Source organism: Eschrichtius robustus, chromosome 8 (assembly GCF_028021215.1).
Source record: "Eschrichtius robustus isolate mEscRob2 chromosome 8, mEscRob2.pri, whole genome shotgun sequence".
NCBI lineage: Eukaryota > Metazoa > Chordata > Mammalia > Artiodactyla > Eschrichtiidae > Eschrichtius > Eschrichtius robustus.
The window spans coordinates 91,587,810-91,606,939 of NC_090831.1; the positions used below are offsets into that span (position 1 = coordinate 91,587,810).

The following is a 19,130-nucleotide window of genomic DNA, read 5'->3' on the forward strand; positions in this document are numbered from 1 at the left end:
TTTTTAATGAGTATAACCTCATTAGCAGTTTCTAACCACTAACTCACCACAGATTAACCACTTCATTTACTGATCCGGTGCTTATAAAGAGCCACTTCAACTTCTACTGCAGTTTCACAGCTGGATTTGATAGATGGTATAAACAAACAACTCAGTGTGGCAGAAAACAAACAACTCTGTATGTGACCAATATGTGCGGATTTCTCATTTTCTGAGTTTACTTGTGGATCTAGATAGATACACAGAGAAAAGGAGGCTGCTTTTGCTAACTATTCATGCATTGAAATAACATTGGTGATGTTTTATATTTTACAAATGAGATTACAATGATTTGTTTTGTGTAAATACCTGAAAATATTTAATTCACTGAATTTCACAGATAAAATGACACAAGCTAAAATGGCTAAAATGTCTCCTCCTAGTAATGCGGTGTGTGTGTGTGTGTGTGTGTGTGTGTGTGTGTGTGTGTGTGTGTGTGAAGAGAGAAAGAGACAGAGAGAGAGAGAACAAGAGCTGCTGAGCATTCTGCAATCGAGATGGCTGAGGGTGTTTAGTGGGAAGCCCTTGGTCCAGTGTGAGCTTCTGGCCAGTGCACAAGGAAGAAACACTACTGATCTACAGACACAGTTGAAGGACTTGCAAAAATGACTACTCTGATAAGTTTCATCTTCAGCTGATAAACCACATACATTATTGAGTATCTACCGTATGCAGGGAAGGCTAATACTGTTCATCTATGAGTTCAACAGTATTCAGACACAAACACTGATACATGTATAGGAAGAACCAAAAAATCTAACTTTATATTTCATGAGACAGACATTCAGAAAAGGAAGAAATCTAAATTCACAGACTAAAGCAAGATTACTGTTATTATTTTTTTTACCACAAAAGCTTCTCAATGTAGAAAGACAGACCAGGAGAAATGATTTATTAAAAATAAAAGGCAAAGGCAAAAATAAACACAGATTTGGTTAACAGATTTGAATACATGGGGGCAAAAATAAGTCTTATGTATTTTATAGAATTAATTTCTTTTTTTTGAATTTTATTTATATCTTTATACAGCAGGTTCTTATCAGTTATCTATTTCATACATATTAGTGCATATATTTCAACCCCAATCGCCCAATTCATCCCACCACCACCCCCCCGCCACTAGAATTAATTTCTTAAAGCTTATACTTTAAAGGTCCATGTTCTTAAAAATTTAAGAAGCTCAAAAACACATAGCAGACATAAATTAAAAAAAAATAAAAGTACAACAATTGTTAATCAACCTCTGTTGTTTCTTTCTTTTTACACACATCTGAAAAACCCTGAGCGGTAAAATTAATCTTTATTAATGTTTGCAAATAAGTCACCAAATTCAGCATGAAAAATGAGATTTTTTTGTAACCTTAGCCAAATCTTGGTAAAATGAATTGGCACTGTCAAGTCCAGTAATCATAAACTCGGCAGCTCTGCCATTAGCTTCCACGTCAAACAAACTCATACGGAACACCAGGGTGAGTGACAAACTGAAAATACATTGCTTGGCGTGTGTTTTTCTCTTGCACTCTACCACATTCTCTGCCTCTCTTGCTCTACAAATTATACAAATTAGATTTTGCAATCAGCATAGAGAAATCTCTTTGTCTGCCATTACTGCCGAATATACTTAATAATCACCTTCTTTCTAAACAAAGATAACAGCAAAAGGCTATGATGAGATTTTTATGCAATGGAAAAACTATGTAATTTATTTGTAATGAATATGGTACAACTGTCTATGAAACTGCTTATTAAGTATACCATCAAAAAGAGATTCTCTGGGAAAAAAATAACTATGCTGTTTTTCAGTATGGGCCTCGTTATTTGAGAACTCATTTCTCTGATATGTACTAGATGCTGCTAACATACTAAGCTTTTTGTTAGTATTCCATGGTTTTCCTTGCTCTCTCTCTCTCTTATTTTCTCTTAATATCACAATATGTTGCCAAGGAAAAACTATGTATTAAAAAAAATAAATGACATATATTTGTAATCTAAAATGATTGGGTTTAGAATAGGGAAAAAATCTTACGTGTAGCATTGTGGAAACTAAGTTACAAAATCAGATTTTCTTCAAATGTCCCTGGAATCTGAACCTTCCCCCTAAGAAAACATGAGATAACCTAACGGATTAGGATACACTGTACATCAATTAAAATTATCTGATCTTGACATAAAGTAACTACTACTCTTTAATATTCAAGGGGAATCTTTAAATCAATTTTTAAAGTATTTCATATAAAATTCTAGTAAACAGTTTTTATGAAACAGTCTTCTGAAAAATCACTATTTAAAATACATTAAAGAAACTATACAGAATTATTTTAAAGTAAGCAAATACGATTCTTCTAAGAAGTTATAGCTGATCAGATGTCATTGTAAAACGATCACTTATGACAAGAATTTGCAACAGATTAAGAACTCATGGACATTGATCCAATTTCCATACAGCAGTGGCATAATGTAGGTGCAATAATAGAGTTTAACAACTTCCATGGCACATAGTTCAGGGAAGGTCAAGCAGAGAATCACATCAGGGAGAGCTGTGGTTTCAGCTCACTGCTTCCTCAGGGCCAGCTGAGAGCAGAGGAGACGATGTCTCCACACTTTCCAAAGTGCTCTTCTGAGCACTGGGGTCCTCTGGGGAGGTACTCTCTCCATTTTAGAGGTGAAAAAATGAAATACAGAGAGGTCAAGTAATACAATTAGAACAAACTACCAGTAAGCCGACAAAGAGAAAGAGCTACCTGTCTCTCCACATCAGGTGGTTCTGGCCAGGCAGGAACGAACCTTCTAAGACTTGTTCCGTCCCAAGAACCAAAGGTTGTAATTAAAATCACTTAGCCTCAGCAGAGAACTAAATACCCCAAATTAACCTGTCATATCTGGAGTTCACTAGTAATGCTCAAACGCCTTAGGACTCTTTTGTGGTGAATCTAAAAACATATATAAATTTAAGCCTACCAGGTTAGAAAAATAAATTAAAATGACTCTTATACTTGGAAAATAAGGTATTTGGGCATTTCAATTTACTGCTCACCACTTTCCACAGCAGCTATAACTTGAGCCACTTCAATACAACAATATATTTCTGACACAGCTGAAAGAAAGAGTGAAACTGATAGTCCTGATTTTTAAGAAAACCCTTGTTAGTCAAAAAGAAAAACAGCTTTAAAAAAATACGGACAGCCTGAGAGTGGTTTCTGGCAAGATTCCAGATCATGTTTCACAGGCAATGTAAAAAGAGAACAAAATGGCAGTCACTCCAATGGGACAGTGACAGAATCACAGTCACAGAATTTTAAAAACTAATCTGCCAGAATCGATTCTTCTCCCAAATTCCCGATTCCTTCAAGGAGGCCAGAATCTAGCTAATTTCAGCTCATTACTAAGTTTAGATCCTGCCAGGTGAGATTCTACCTCAAGAGCCAAATGGCAGTGAAAAAGAGGTTCAGAGTTTTGGATTGAGACTATTGGATCTAATCACTGTAAAGAAATTAGGGTTCAGGCAATTACTTAAAAAAAAAAAATCAGCCACATTCCACAATTTCATCACCTAAAATGAAGAAATATGTGAAAAAAACCCATAAGCGTGCTGAAAATTTGCCACTTAATTTAAGAAGATTTTTTGTCCCTTTCACTAGACAAACTCTTATTTCCCAATTTTCCCATTTACATGTGAAAACATATAATCATATAATGAATGTCAATAGACTATGAAATTCATTTTGTTACAAGGAAATATCTTTGCTTCTTTTCCTTTTCTTCACATGGGCTTTGTACAGTTGGAATGATCTACAGAACAAACATGGGGAAGTCAAAGATGATGCCAATTTTGACTTGGATTAAAGATTTAGTTTTGCAGCTCCTAAAGAAATCACATTGAGTTGCTCTCATTAAGACTGAAGCCCAGAAACTCCCTGGAAGTGGGGATGGGCTACTGAAGTTATCACTGTGAGTAGCTGTTAAGAATAATATTAACATTATCTACATTAGTAAAAAATTATTAATTACATAGTTACCCATTGTATTTACTATATTATTAAGCAAAAATATATGGTGAGAACAAAAGATGAAAGCTAAAGAAAGTCATCAGTGATACTATTCTGTATAAAATGAACTTCATGCTGAATTACTGACTTGATAAAATAACAACATAGAAATATTGATAGTATTAGTGACAATTGGATAACTATCTCATATTATCATAGTACTTCCCAACTGAAAATCCATTTTTCTGTACATTTTCTCATTTGCCCAAATAAATTTCTATTTCTCATTTGTATATTTTGTATGGCTGACCCTCGAGTAAGCTGATAAATGAAGTGCATCAACTTACAAAATGTCCAAGAACGTTGGAGACAAACTGCTTCAAAATGAAGATAACAACAAAACTGAACATATACACACACACAGATACACACAAACTGAACAATTAATAAATGACAGATGGTGGGAGCCAGATCTTTTTACTGTTGGAGTGCGAGGTCAGAGAAAAAAAAGGGGGTAGTGGTGATTAGAATGATCCACATGGGAGAAGCAAGAAGAACTACAATCCTGCAGCCTGTGGAACAAAAACCACATTCACAGAAAGACAGAGAAGATGAAAAGGCATAGGGCTATATACCAGATGAAGGCACAAGATAAAACCCCAGAAAAACAACTAAATGAAATGGAGATAGGCAATCTTCCAGAAAAAGAATTCAGAATAATGATAGTGAAGATGATACAGGACCTCGGAAAAAGAATGGAGATAACGATTGAGAAGATGCAAGAAATGTTTAACAAAGATCTAGAAGAATTAAAGAACAAACAAACAGAGATGAACAATACAATAACTGAAATGAAAACTACACTAGAAGGAATCAATAGCAGAATAACTGAGGCAGAAGAACGGATAAGTGACCAGGAAGACAGAATGGTGGAATTCGCTGCTGTGGAACAGGATAAAGGAAAAATAATGAAAAGAAATGAGGACAGCCTAAGAGACCTCGGGACAACATTGAATGCAACAACATTCGCATTACAGGGGTCCCAGAAGGAGAAGAGAGAAAGGACCCGAGAAAATATTAGAAGAGATTATAGTCGAAAACTTCCCCAACACGGGAAAGGAAATAGCCACTGAAGTCAAGGAAGCGCAGAGTCCCATACAGGATAAACCCAAGGAGAAACACACCGAGACACATAGTAATCAAATTGACAAAAATTAAAGACAAATAAAAATTACTGAAAGCAGCAAGGGAAAAACGACAAATAACATACAAAGGAACTCCCATAAGTTTAACAGCTGATTTCTCAGCAGAAACTCTACAAGCCAGAGGGAGTAGTATGATATACTTAACGTGATGAAAGGGAAGAACCTACAACCAAGATTACTCTACCCAGCAAGGATCTCATTCACATTCGATGGAGAAATCAAAAGCTTTATAGACAAGCAAAAGCTAAGAGAATTCAGCACCACCAAACCAGCTCTACAACAAATGCTAAAGGAACTTCTCTAAGTGGGAAACACAAGAGAAGAAAAGGACCTACACAAACAAACACAAAACAATTAAGAAAATGGTCATAGGAACATACATATCGATAATTACCCTAAACGTGAATGGATTAAATGCTCCAACCAAAAGACACAGGCTTGCTGAATGGATACAAAAATAAGACGCATATATATGCTGTCTACAAGAGACCCATTTCAGACCTAGGGACACATTCAGACTGAAAGTGAGGAGATGGAAAAAGATATTCTAAGCAAATGGAAATCAAAAGAAAGCTGGAGTAGCAATACTCATATCAGATAAAATAGACTTTAAAATAAAGAATGTTACAAGAGACAAGAAGGACACTACATAATAATCAAGGGATCAATACAAGACGAAGATATAATAATTGTAACTATATATGCACCCAACATAGGAGCAGCTCAATACATACGGCAACTGCTAACAGCTATAAAAGAGGAAATCGACAGTAACACAATGATAGTGGGGGACTTTAACACCTCACTTATACCAATGGACAGATCATCCAAACAGAAAATCAATAAGGAAACAGAAGCTTTAAATGACACAATAGACCAGATAGATTTAATTGATATTTATAGGACATTCCATCCAAAAACAGCGGATTACACCTTCTTCTAAAGTGCACATAGAACATTCTCCAGGATAGATCACATCTTGGGTCACAAATCAAGCCCCAGTAAATTTAAGAAAATTGAAATCATATCAAGCATGTTTTCTGACCACAATGCTATGAGATTAGAAGTCAATTACAGGGAAAAAAACATAAAAAACACAAACACATGGAGGCCAAACAATACATTACTAACTGACCAAGAGATCGCTGAAGAAATCAAAGAGGAAATCAAAAAATACCTAGAGACTAATGACAATGAAAACACGACAATCCAAAACCTATGGGATGCAACAAAAGCAGTACTAAGAGGGAAATTTATAGCTGTACAAGCCTACCTCAAGAAACAAGAAAAATCTCAAATAAACAATCTAACATTACACCTAAAGGAACTAGACAAAGAATAACAAACAAAACCCAAAGTTAGGAGGAGCTTCAAGATGGGGGAAGAGTAAGACACGGAGATCATCTTCCTCCCCACAAATACATCAGAAATACATCTAAATGTGGAACAACTCGTACAGAACACCTACTGAACGCTGGCAGAAGACCTCAGACTTCCCACAAGGCAAGAAACTTCCCACGTACCTGGGTAGGGGAAAAGAAAAAAGAAAAAACAGAGACAAAAGAATAGGGATGGGGGGCTTCCCTGGTGGCGCAGAGGTTGAGAATCTGCCTGCTAATGCAGGGGACATGGGTTCGAGCCCTGGTCTGGGAGGATCCCACATGCCACAGAGCGACTGGGCCCGTGAGCCACAGCTACTGAGCCTGCGCATCTGGAGCCTGTGCTCTGCAACAAGAGAGGCCACGATAGTGAGAGGCCCACGCACTGCGATGAAGAGTGGCCCCCACTTGCCACAACTAGAGAAAGCCCTCGCACAGAAATGAAGACCCAACACGGCCAAAAATAAATATAAATTAATTAATTAATTAAAGGAAATTGTAGCACAGCCTTTAAAGAAAAAAAAAAAAAAAAAGAATAGGGACGGGACTTGCCCCAGTGGGAGGGAGCTGTGAAGGAGGAAATGTTTCCACACACTAGGAAGCCCCTTCGTGGGAGGAGACTGCGGGTGGTGGAAGGGGGAAGATTTGGAGCCACGGAGGAGAGCGCAGCAACAGGGGTGCAGAGGGCAAAGCGGAGAGACTCCCGAACAGAGGATCAGTGCTGACCAGCACTCACCAGCCGGAGAGGCTTGTCTGCTCACCCGCCAGGATGGGTGGGGGCTGGGAGCTGAGGCTCGGGCTTCGGACGTTGGATCCCATGGAGAGGACTGGGGTTGGCTGCGTGAACACAGCATGAAGGGGGTTAGTGCGCCACAGCTAGGCGGGAGGGAGTCCGGGAAAAAGTCTGGAGCTGCCAAAGAGACAGAAGACGTTTTCTTGCCTCTTTGTTTCCTGGTGCACCAAGAGAGGGGATTAACAGCGCCACCTAAAGGAGCTCCAGAGACCGGCACGATCTGCAGCTATCATTGCGGACCCCAGAGATGGGCATGAGATGCTAAGGCTGCTGCTGCAGCCACCACGAAACCTGTGTGCAAGCACAGGTCAATATCCACACCTCCGCTCCTGGGAGCCTGTGCAGCCTGACACTGCCAGGGTCCCGTGATCCAGGGACAACATCCGCCAGAGAATGCACGGCGCACCTCATGCTGTCCTCTGCCTCCGCAGGCTCGCCCTGCATCCATACCCCTCCCTCCTCCCTGCCTGAGTGAGCCAGAGGCCCCAAATCAGCTGCTCCTTTAACCATGTCCTGTCTGAACAAAGAACAGACACCCTCAGTCGACATACATGCAGAGGTGGGTCCAAATCCAAAGCTGAACCCTGGGAGCTGTGTGAACAAAGAAGAGAAAGGGAAATGTCTCCCAGCAGCCTCAGGAACAGCGGATTAAATCTCCACAATCAACTTGATGTACCCGGCATCTGTGGAATACCTGAATAGACAACGAATCATCCCAAATTGAGGAGGTGGACTTTGGGAGCAATGATACATATATTTTTTTCCCTTTTTCTCTTTTTGTAAGTGTGTATGTGTATGCTTCTGTGTGTGACTTTGTTTGTATAGCTTTGCTTTTACCATTTGTCCTAGGGTTCTGTCTGTTCTTTTTATGTTTTTTGTTTTTTTACTGAAAATATTTTTTTTCTTAATAATTATTTTTTATTTTAATAAATTTATTTTATTTTATTTTACTTTATTTTATTTTATCTTCTTCTTCTTTCTTTCTTTTTTTTCTCCCTTTTATTCTGAGCCGTATGGAGGGCAGGCTCTTGGTGCTCCAGCCAGGCATCAGGGCTGTGCCACTGATGTGGGAGAGCCAAGTTCAGGACACTGGTCCACAAGAGACCTCCCAGCTCCACGTAATATCAAACGGCAAAAATCTCCCAGAGATCTCCATCTCAACACCAAGACCCAGCTCCACTCAAGGACCAGCAAGCTACAATGCTGGACACCCTATGCCAAACAACTAGCAAGACAGGAACACAACCTCATGCATTAGCAGAGACGCTGCCTAAAATCTTAAGGCCACAGGCACCCCAAAACACACCACCAGACGTGGACCTGCTCACCAGAAAGACAGGATCCAGCCTCATCCACCAGAACACAGGCACTACTCCCCTCCAACAGGAAGCCTACACAACCCACTGAACCAACCTTGGCCACTGGGGACAGACAGCAAAAAAAAAAAACGGGAACTACAAACTTGCAGCCTACGAAAAGGAGACCCCAAACACAGTAAGTTAAGCAAAATGAGAAGACAGAGAAACACACAGCAGATGAAGGGGTGAGGAAAAAACCCACCAGACATAACAAATGAAGAGGAAATAGGCAGTCTACCTGAAAAAGAATTCAGAATAATGAGAGTAAAGATGATCCAAAATCTTGGAAACAGAATGGAGAAAATACAAGAAACATTTAACAAGGACATAGAGGAACTAAAGAGCAAACAAACAGTGATGAACAACACAATAAATGAAATTAAAAATTCTCTAGAAGGGATTAATAGCAGATAACTGAGGCAGAAGAATGTATAAGTGACCTGGAAGATAAAATAGTGGAAATAACTACCACAGAGCAGAATAAAGAAAAAAGAATGAAAAAAGAATTGAGGCACAGTCTCAGAGACCCCTGAAACAACATTAAATGCACCAACATTCGAATTATAGGGGTCCCAGAAGAATAAGAGAAAAAGAAAGGGACTGAGAAAATATTTGAAGAGATTATAGTTGAAAAGTTCCCCAATATGGGAAAGGAAAGAGTTAATCAAGTCCAGGAAGCACGGAGAGTCCCATACAGGATAAATCCAAGGAGAAACACTCCAAGACACATAATAACCAAACTATCAAAAATTAAGTACAAAGAAATAATATTAAAAGCAGCAAGGAAAAAACAACAAAAAACACACAAGAGAATCCCCATAACGTTAACAGCTGATCTTTCAGCAGAAACTCTGCAAGCCAGAAGGGAGTGGTAGGATATATTTAAAGTGATGAAGGAGAAAAACCTACAACCAAGATTACTCTACCCAGCAAGGATATCATTCAGATTTGACAGAGAAATTAAAACCTTTACAGACAAGCAAATGCTAAGAGAATTCAGCACCACCAAACCAGCTTTACAACAAAGGATAAAGGGACTTCTCTAGGCAGGAAACACAAGAGAAGGAAAAGACCTACAATAACAAACCCAAAACAATTAAGAAAATGGTAATAGGAACATACATTTCGATAATTACCTTAAATGTAAATGGATTAAATGCTCCAACCAAAAGACAGAGATTGGCTGAATGGATACAAAAACAATACCCGTATATATGCTGTCTACAGGAGACCCAGTTCAGACCTAGGGACACATACAGACTGAAAGGGAGGGGATGGAAAAAGATATTCCATGCAAATGGAAATCAAAAGAAAGCTGGAGTAGCAATTCTCATATCAGATAAAATAGACTTTAAAACAAAGACTATTACAAGAGACAAAGAAGGACACTACATAATGATCAAGGGATCAATCCAAGAAGAAGATATAACAATTGTAAATATTTATGTACCCAACATAGGAGCACCTCTATACATAAGGCAAATACTAACAGCCATAAAAGGGGAAATCGACAGTAACACAATCAGAGCAGGGGACTTTAACACAGCACTTTCACCAATGGACAGATCATGCAAAATGAAAATAAATAAGGAAACACAAGCTTTAAATGATACATTAAACAAGATGGACTTAATTGATATTTATAGGACATTGCATCCTAAAACAACAGAAGACACATTCTTCTCAAGTGCTCATGGAACATTCTCCAGGATAGATCATACCTTGGGTCACAAATCAAGCCTTGGTAAATTTAATAAAATTGAAATCCTATCAAGTATCTTTTCCGACCACAATGCTATGAGACTAGATATCAATTACAGGAAAAAATCTGTAAGAAATACAAACACATGGAGGCTAAACAACACACTACTTAATAACCAAGAGATCACTGAAGAAATCAAAGAGGAAATCAAAAAATACCTAGAACGAAATGACAATGAAAACACGATGACCCAAAACCTATGGGATGCAGCAAATGCAGTTCTAAGAGGGAAGTTTAGAGCAATACAATCCTACCTTAAGAAACAACAAACATCTCAAATAAACAACCTAACGTTACACCTAAAGCAATTAGAGAAAGAAGAGCAAAAATACCCCAAAGTTAGCAGAAAGAAAGTAATCATAAAGATCAGATCATAAATAAATGAAAAAGAAAGGAAGGAAATGATAGCAAAGATCAATTAAACTAAAAGCTGGTTCTTTGAGAAGATAAACAAAATTGATAAATCATTAGCCAGACTCATCAAGAAAAAAAGGGAGAAGACTCAAATCAATAGCATTAGAAATGAAAAAGGAGAAGTTACAACTGACACTGCAGAAATACAAAGGATCATGAGAGATTAGTATAAGCAACTCTATGCCAATAAAATGGACAACCTGGAAGAAATGGACAAATTCTTAGAAATGCACAACCTTCCGAGACTGAACCAGGAAGAAATAGAAAATATGAACAGATCAATCACAAGCACTGAAATTGAAACTGTGATTAAAAATCTTCCAACAAACAAAAGCCCAGGACCAGATGGCTTCACAGGCGAATTCTATCAAATATTTAGAGAAGAGCTAACACCTATCCTTCTCAAACTCTTCCAAAATATAGCAGAGTGAGGAACCCTCTGAAAGTCATTCTACGAGGCCACCATCACTCTGATACCAAAACCAGACAAAGATGTCACGAAGAAAGAAAACTACAGGCAAATATGACTGATGAACATAGATGCAAAACTCCTCAACAAAATACTACGAAACAGAATCCAACAGCACATTAAAAGGACCATACACTATGATTAAGTGGGGTGTATCTCAGGAATACAAGGATTCTTCAATATAGGCAAATCAAACAACATGATACACCATATTCACAAATTGAAGGAGAAAAACCATATGATCATCTCAATAGATGCAGAAAAAGCTGTTGACAAAATTCAACACCAATTTATGATAAAAATTCGCCAGAAAGTGGGCATAGAGGGAACCTACTTCAACATAATAAAGGCCATGTACGACAAACCCACAGCAAATATCATTCTCAATGGTGAAAAACGGAAAGCATTTCCTTTAAGATCAGGAACAAGACAAGGATGTCCACTCTCACCACTATTATTCAACATAATTTTGGAAGTCCTAGCCACGGCACTCAGAGAAGAAAAAAATTAAAAGAATACAAATTGGAAAAGAAGAAGTAAACCTGTCACTGTTTGCAGATGACATGATACTATACATAGAGAATCCTAAAGAAGCCACCAGAAAACTACTAGAGCTAATCAATGAATTTGGTAAAGTTGCAGTATACAAAATTAATGCACAGAAATCTCTTGCATTCCTATATAATAATGATGAAAAAATCTGAAAGAGAAATTAAAGAAACACTCCCATTTACCACTGCAACAAAAAGAATAAAATACCTAGGAATAAACCTACCTAGGGAGACAAAAGACCTGTATGCAGAAAACTATAAGACACTGATGAAAGAAATTAAAGATGATACCAACAGATGGAGAGATATACCATGTTCTTGGATTGGAAGAATCAATATTGTGAAAATGACTATACTACCCAAAGCAATCTACAGATTCAATGCAATCCCTATCAAATTACCAATGGCATTTTTTACGGAACTGGAAGAAAAAATCTTAACATTCGTATGGAGACACAAAAGACCCTGAATAGCCAAAGCGGTCTTGAGGGAAAAAAACGGAGCAGAAGGAATGAGACTCCCTGACTTCAGACTATACTACAAAGCTACAGTAATCAAGACAATATGGTACTGGCACAAAAACAGAAAGATAGATCAATGGAACCGGATAGAAAGCCCAGAGATAAACCCATGCACCTATGGTCAACTAATCTATGACAATGGAGGCAAAGATATACAATGGAGAAAAGACAGTTTCTTCAGTAAGCGGTGTTGGGAAAACTGCATAGCTACATGTAAAAGAATGCAATTAGAACACTGCCTAACACCATACACAAAAGTAAACTCAAAATGGATTAAAGACCTAAATGTAAGGGCAGACACTATAAAACTCTCAGAGGAAAACACAAGAAGAACACTCTTTGACATAAATCACAGCAAGATCTTTTTTGATCCACCTCCTAGAGTAATGGAAATAAAAACAAAAATAAACAAATGGAACCTAATGAAACTTCAAAGCTTTTGCACAGCAAAGGAAAACCATAAACAAGATGAAAAGACAACCCTCAGAATGGTAGAAAATATTTGCAAATGAGTCATAGGACAAAGAATTAATCTCCAAAATATATATACAGCTCATGCAGCTCAATATTATAAAAACAAACAACCCAATCCAAAAATGGGCAGAAGACCTAAATAGACATTTCTCCAAAGAGGACAGGCAGATGGCCAAGAAGCACATGAAAAGCTGCTCAACATCACTAATTATTAGAGAAATGCAAATCAAAACTACAATGAGGCATCACCTCACACCAGTTAGAATGGGCATCATCAGAAAATCTACAAACAACAAATGCTGGAGAGGGTGTGGAGAAAAGGGAACCCTATTGCACTGTTGGTGGGAATGTAAATTGATACAGCCACTATGGAGAACAGTATGGAGGTTCCTTAAAGAACTAAAAATAGAATTACCATATGACCCAGCAATAGCACTATACCCAGAGAAAACCATAATTCAAAAAGACACATGCACCCCAATGTTCATTGCAACACTATTTACAATAGCCAGGTCATAGAAGCAACCTAAATGCCCATCGACAGACAAATGGATAAAGAACATGTGGTACATATATACAATGGAATATTACTTAGCCATAAAAAGCAACGAAATTGGGTCATTTGTAGAGACGTGGATGCATCTAGAGACTGTCATACAGAGTGAAGTAAGTCAGAAAGAGAAAAACAAATATCATATATTAACGCATATATGTGAAACCTAGAAAATGGTACAGGTGAACCAGTTTGCAGGGCAGAAGTTGAGACACAGATATAGCGAAAAAACATATGGACACCAAGGGGGGAAAGCGGCGGGGGATGAGGGAAAAAAAAAAAAGAATGATCCACATGGTAATGTATTAGAGTAAGAGACGTAAGTATGAACTTGTGTTTAGCTTAAAGTAGATCCAGATAGTTACATATACAAATGTCTATAGTTGTGTGTACATACACAGGTAAGTAATATATAGATATATTTCTTTGCTCTTTAAGGTGACAGGTCCTATAAGCAACCATCCCTGAATAGTAATGAACCTTGTGCACAGATCTTGTTTCTATTTCTCAGGAGAACCTTGACTAATATAAGCACCACTAGGCACCCCCACCCCCTGCCAAAAAAAAAGCTAAGGAAGAAATACTGAGGTATAAATCTAACAAAATATATATAAGATCCTATATGAGGAAAACTGTAAAACCTAGACGTAAGAAATCAAAGAAGATATAAATGATCTAAATGACAGTTATTCCATGTATGTAGATTGGAAGACTCAATATTGTCAAGGTGCCCCCAATGTGATATATAGATTGAGCACAATTCCAATCAAAATCACAGCAAGTTATTTTGAGGGTATCCACAAACCTACTCTAAAGTTTATACGAAAAGACAAAAGACCCAGAGTAGCCAACACAATATTGAAGGAGAAGAACAAAGTCAGAGGATTGACATTATCAGACTTCAAAACTTAGTATAAAGCTATGATAATCAAGACTATGTGGTAAAGGCAAAAGAACAGACAAACAGACCAATGAAACGGAAAAAAGAACCCAGAAATAGACCAACACATATAGAGTCAACTGATCTTTGACAAAGGCAATTCCATGGAGAAAGGGTGGCCTTTTCAACAAATGGTATTAGAATAACTGGACATCCATGTGCAAAGAAATGAATCTAGACACAGACCTTACACCCTTTACAAAAATTAACTCAAAATAGATCATAGACCTAAATGTAAAACACAAAAATATAAAACTCCTAGGAGATAACATGAGAAAAAAAGCTAGGTGACCTTGGGTTTGATGATGGCTTTTTAGATCTAATACCAAAAGTACAGTCCATGAAAAGAGCTGGTAACTTGGATTTCATTACAATTACAAACTTCTGCTGTATGAAAAACACTGTTACAAAAATGAAAATGTAACTCATAAACTGGGATAAAAATTTACAAAACACATATCTGATAAATGACATAGCCAAAATATACCAAGAATTCTTAAAATTCAACAATAATAAAACAATTCGATTAAAAAATGGGCAAAAAATCTGAACAGATACCTCACCAAAGAAAATATAAAGATGGCCAATAAGTACATGAAGAGCTACTCAATATGATATGTCATTAAGGAACTGCAAGTTAACACAATCAGATACACATCTAACGGAACAGCTAAAATCCAAAACACTGACAACACCTAACACTAGCAAGGATGTAGATCAATAGGAACTCTCATTATTGTTGGTGGGAATGAAAAATGATACAGTCACTTTGGAAGATAACTTGGCAGTTCCTCACTAAACTCAGCATACTCTTACAGTACAATCCAGCAATCGCTCTATTTGGTATTTATCCCCAAAAGTTGAAAAGTTACACCTACGCAAAAACTGTACAGGGATGTTTATAGCAGCTTTGTTCATAATTGCCAAAGCTTGGAAGCAATCAAAATGTCCTTCAATAGACAAATGGATAAATAAACTGTGGTACGCCCAGAAAATGGAATATTGGCGCTAAAAAGAACTGAGCTATTGTGACCACCTAGAGGGGTGGGATAAGAAGGGTGGGAAATGCAAGAGGGGGGATATATGGGGATATATGTATATGTATAGCTGATTCACTTTGTTATAAAGCAGAAACTAACACACCATTGTAAAGCAATTATGCTCCAATAAAGATGTAAAAAAAAAAAAAACTGTGCTATCATCTTATGAAAATACATGGCAGAATCTTAAATACATATTACTAAATGAAAGAAGGCAATGTGAGAAGGCTACCTACTGTATGATTCCAACTATACAACATTCTGAAAAAAAGCAAAACAATGGAGGCAGTAAAAATATCAGTGGTCCCAGGGACTGGGAGCAAGGGGGAAGAAGGGAGGGATAAACAGGTGGAGCATAGAGCATTTTTAGGGCAGTGAAACTCTTTTGTATGATACTGTCATGGAAGATATAGGCCATTATAATATCTGGCAAAACCCATAGAATGTACAACCCACAGAAAGAAATCTAATGTAAACTATGAACTTTAATTAATAACAATACATCAGTATTGACTCATCAATTTGTTTCATTTTTATGTCAATCTAAAACTCCTCTAAAAATTAAGTCTACCAAATTAAAATGATTATATATATGGTAATATAAGTTAAAAGACAATACAATGTAAACTCTAATAAGTTGAGTGGTAAGGATTATAACTCATAAGAAAATTTAGAGGTAGAAATCATTTCCATTAAGGCTGATCAGGAAGAAATTCAAGGAGCAGAAATATGAGCTGTTCTCTGATATATGGGTGGTATTTAGATAAGAAAAGAACTCACTAATAATTAATTATTAACATGCAATCTGCCTGATACAAAATTAAATTACATTTCTCTCAATATGGCTCCAATATGCTTTGAAGTCATTTATAAGATGTTATTTTGATAGATGCGAATTATTTTATGTTGCCACACTACTACTATTTTTCATCAATAGGAAGTTGTTCAATCTTGATATAGCAATTTGTATTACATTAAAAAAGTGATTAAGAGAGTAACATTTTTTCATGAGGTTACACAAAATTATATACATAGTCTTCAGTCTAGTTACATACTTCCTCTCTTGCAAAGAGCAGCCATGTCATCCACATAATCTAACTAGCCTATTATTTTACATATTAATTCCTATTCATTAGATTTACTGTGCATTATCAAGTAACTATATGTATTAGTAAGAAATGTTGACTGCCAAAGTTGATCTTCTCCAGGAGAAGACAGGGGAAAAGTATGGGTATTTACCAAGAGAGTGCAACCTTCCACAAAGCTTAGCAAAATTCTCAGTAAATATGTTTTCTCATGAAATATATTGAATAAAAGAGTGAATTAAATCTTTACCCAGATTTCTAAATTTGGCCTTGACTAGGTGCTCCAGGGCAGTGCTGAACAACAGTTCAAGAGAAGTTGGACAGTACAGTGTCGAACAGAAGAGTGTGAACATACTTTTACTAATCTTAAAAGGGACGTGTTTATTCTTTTGCCACTAAGTATGATGTTACGTGTTGATTTTTTTCATAGACTCTCTTTGAAATCTAGGCCGTAGGATTTCCCTTCTGTTCATAGTTCGATGATAGGTTTCATTATGAATGGGTATTGAATTTTATCAAACACTTTACCTGCATCTATTGAGATGTTTATACATTTCTTCTTTTTTAGTTTATTAACTTGGTAGATTACATTGCGCTGTTTTAATGTTACACCAACTTTGCATTCCTGGAATAAACCCTACTCAGTCATAATATATTAACCTTTTTATATATTATGGATTTAATTCGCTAAAATTTTGTTAAGGATTTTTACACTTGCGTTTAAGAAGGATATTGGTCTTATTTTTTTATCTTACAACTTCCTTTTCATCTCCAGATGTGCACTAAAAGAAATGTTTAAAGAAATTCTTCAGGTAGAAGAAAAATAACACTAGATGGAAATGTGGATAAATACAGAAGAATGAAAAGTACCAGAAATAAAAATCCTAGCAGAAATTGGCAAGCTGATTCTAATATTTACACAGATGTGCAAAGGATTTAGAACAGTCAAAACATTTTTTAAAAAGCCTATGCTGACCAACTTACATTACCTGATATTAAGATTTCTTGCAAAATCATTTTAATAAAGGCAGTGTGCTAGTAGCATAAAGATTAATGGAAAAAATGGTGCAGAAATAGACCATCGTTTATATGATCAATTTTTTTTTTTTCAAAGGTGCCAGGGTAATTAAATAGGGAAAAGATAATCTTTTTCAACAAATAGTACTAAAACAATTGGGTATACATATGGAAAAGAAAAAACATGACCTTTATTTTAACTATATGCAAAAATTATCTCAAAATGAATCATAGACTTAAATGAAAAACCTAATACAATAACACTTTTAGCAGAAAACATAAGAGAAAATTTTTGTCACATTATGTTAGGTAACTATTTATTAGATAGAACACCAAATGTATGAACCATAAAAGAAACAACTGGCTAACTGTACTTCGTTAAAATTAAAAATTTCATCCTTTGTCAATAAAAAATTAAATAAAATATTAAAACTGGTAGAAAATAATTGCAAGACATATAGCTGACAAAGACTTGTATCCAGAAAATAAAAAGAGCTCTTACAATTCAGTAGCAAGGAGACAAAAAAAAAAAAAAGAATTTTAAAAATGGTTAAAAGATTTGAATGGATGCTTCAGCAAAGAAGCTATGCAAATGAAAAATATATCAAAAGATGGTTAAAATCTTTAGTCATTAGGGAAATGCAAAATAAAACCACAGTGGGATAATACCAAACACATACTAGAATGACTAAAATTTCAAGTGTAGGCAAGGATACAGAGCAAGCTGAATTCTCATGCATTGCTGGTGGGAATGCAAAATGGTACAGCCACTTTGCACAACATTTAACAATTTCTTATAAACTTACATGTACACTTATTGTTAGATTCAGCAATTGCAATCCTAGATATTTACCTGTAGGAAATTAAAACAGATGTCAATACAAAATGTGTATGCTAATATTTACAGCAGTGTTATTTATAATAGTCCCAAACTGGAAATAACTAAATGCCCATCAACAGGTTAATGGATAAACAAATTATGGTATATCCATATAATGGAATACTACCCAGCAATAAAATGAAACAAATTCCTGATGGAAGCCACAATAGAGATAATTTTCAAAAAGTATTATGTTAAGTCAAAGAAGTCAAACATATGAAGTTCATATGAAAAGCTAGAAAAGGCAAAACTAGAGTCAGATAAAAGTACATCAGCAGTTGCCCAGGGCCAGGGTGACAGGGAGAGAGTAACTTCAAAGTGGCACAGGGGGATTTTTGGGGTGATTGGAATGTTTTTTATCTTGATTTTGTTACAACTTATTGAACTGTATATTTAAAACTGGTGAATTTTATTGTAGGTAAGTTACATTTCAATAAAGATTATTAAAATTGGAGGGAAAATGAATGCTCAATTCAGCAATACCATATTCAGCTTGTACTCGGCACAAGGCAGTACACAGAAGCTGAAGGACAAAGATGTATTAAGGCACAATTCTTGCTCTGCTAGGAATTCATAGCTCAGTGGCAAATACAGATATGCATACAACCAAATATAATACAACTATGGTAAGTCCAGTAATAAAGGCATAAACAGAATTTTGTAG

At 36.4% G+C, this 19,130-nt stretch overlaps 1 protein-coding gene across 3 annotated transcripts in view; it reads right to left on the reverse strand.

Moving 5' to 3' along the window:
* The window catches only part of IMMP2L (inner mitochondrial membrane peptidase subunit 2), an 895,893-nt gene that overhangs the window by 340,878 nt on the left and 535,885 nt on the right, over positions 1-19,130 (reverse strand). The window contains exon 5 of one of the 3 annotated variants that reach the window (XM_068549316.1): positions 18,413-18,439. The exons of the other annotated variants lie outside the window; for them this stretch is intronic. Coding sequence (XP_068405417.1) covers positions 18,436-18,439 — 4 coding nt within the window. The 3' untranslated portion in view covers positions 18,413-18,435. Of the gene's footprint in view, positions 1-18,412; positions 18,440-19,130 lie in introns of those variants that run through there. 3 annotated transcript variants of the gene reach the window in all.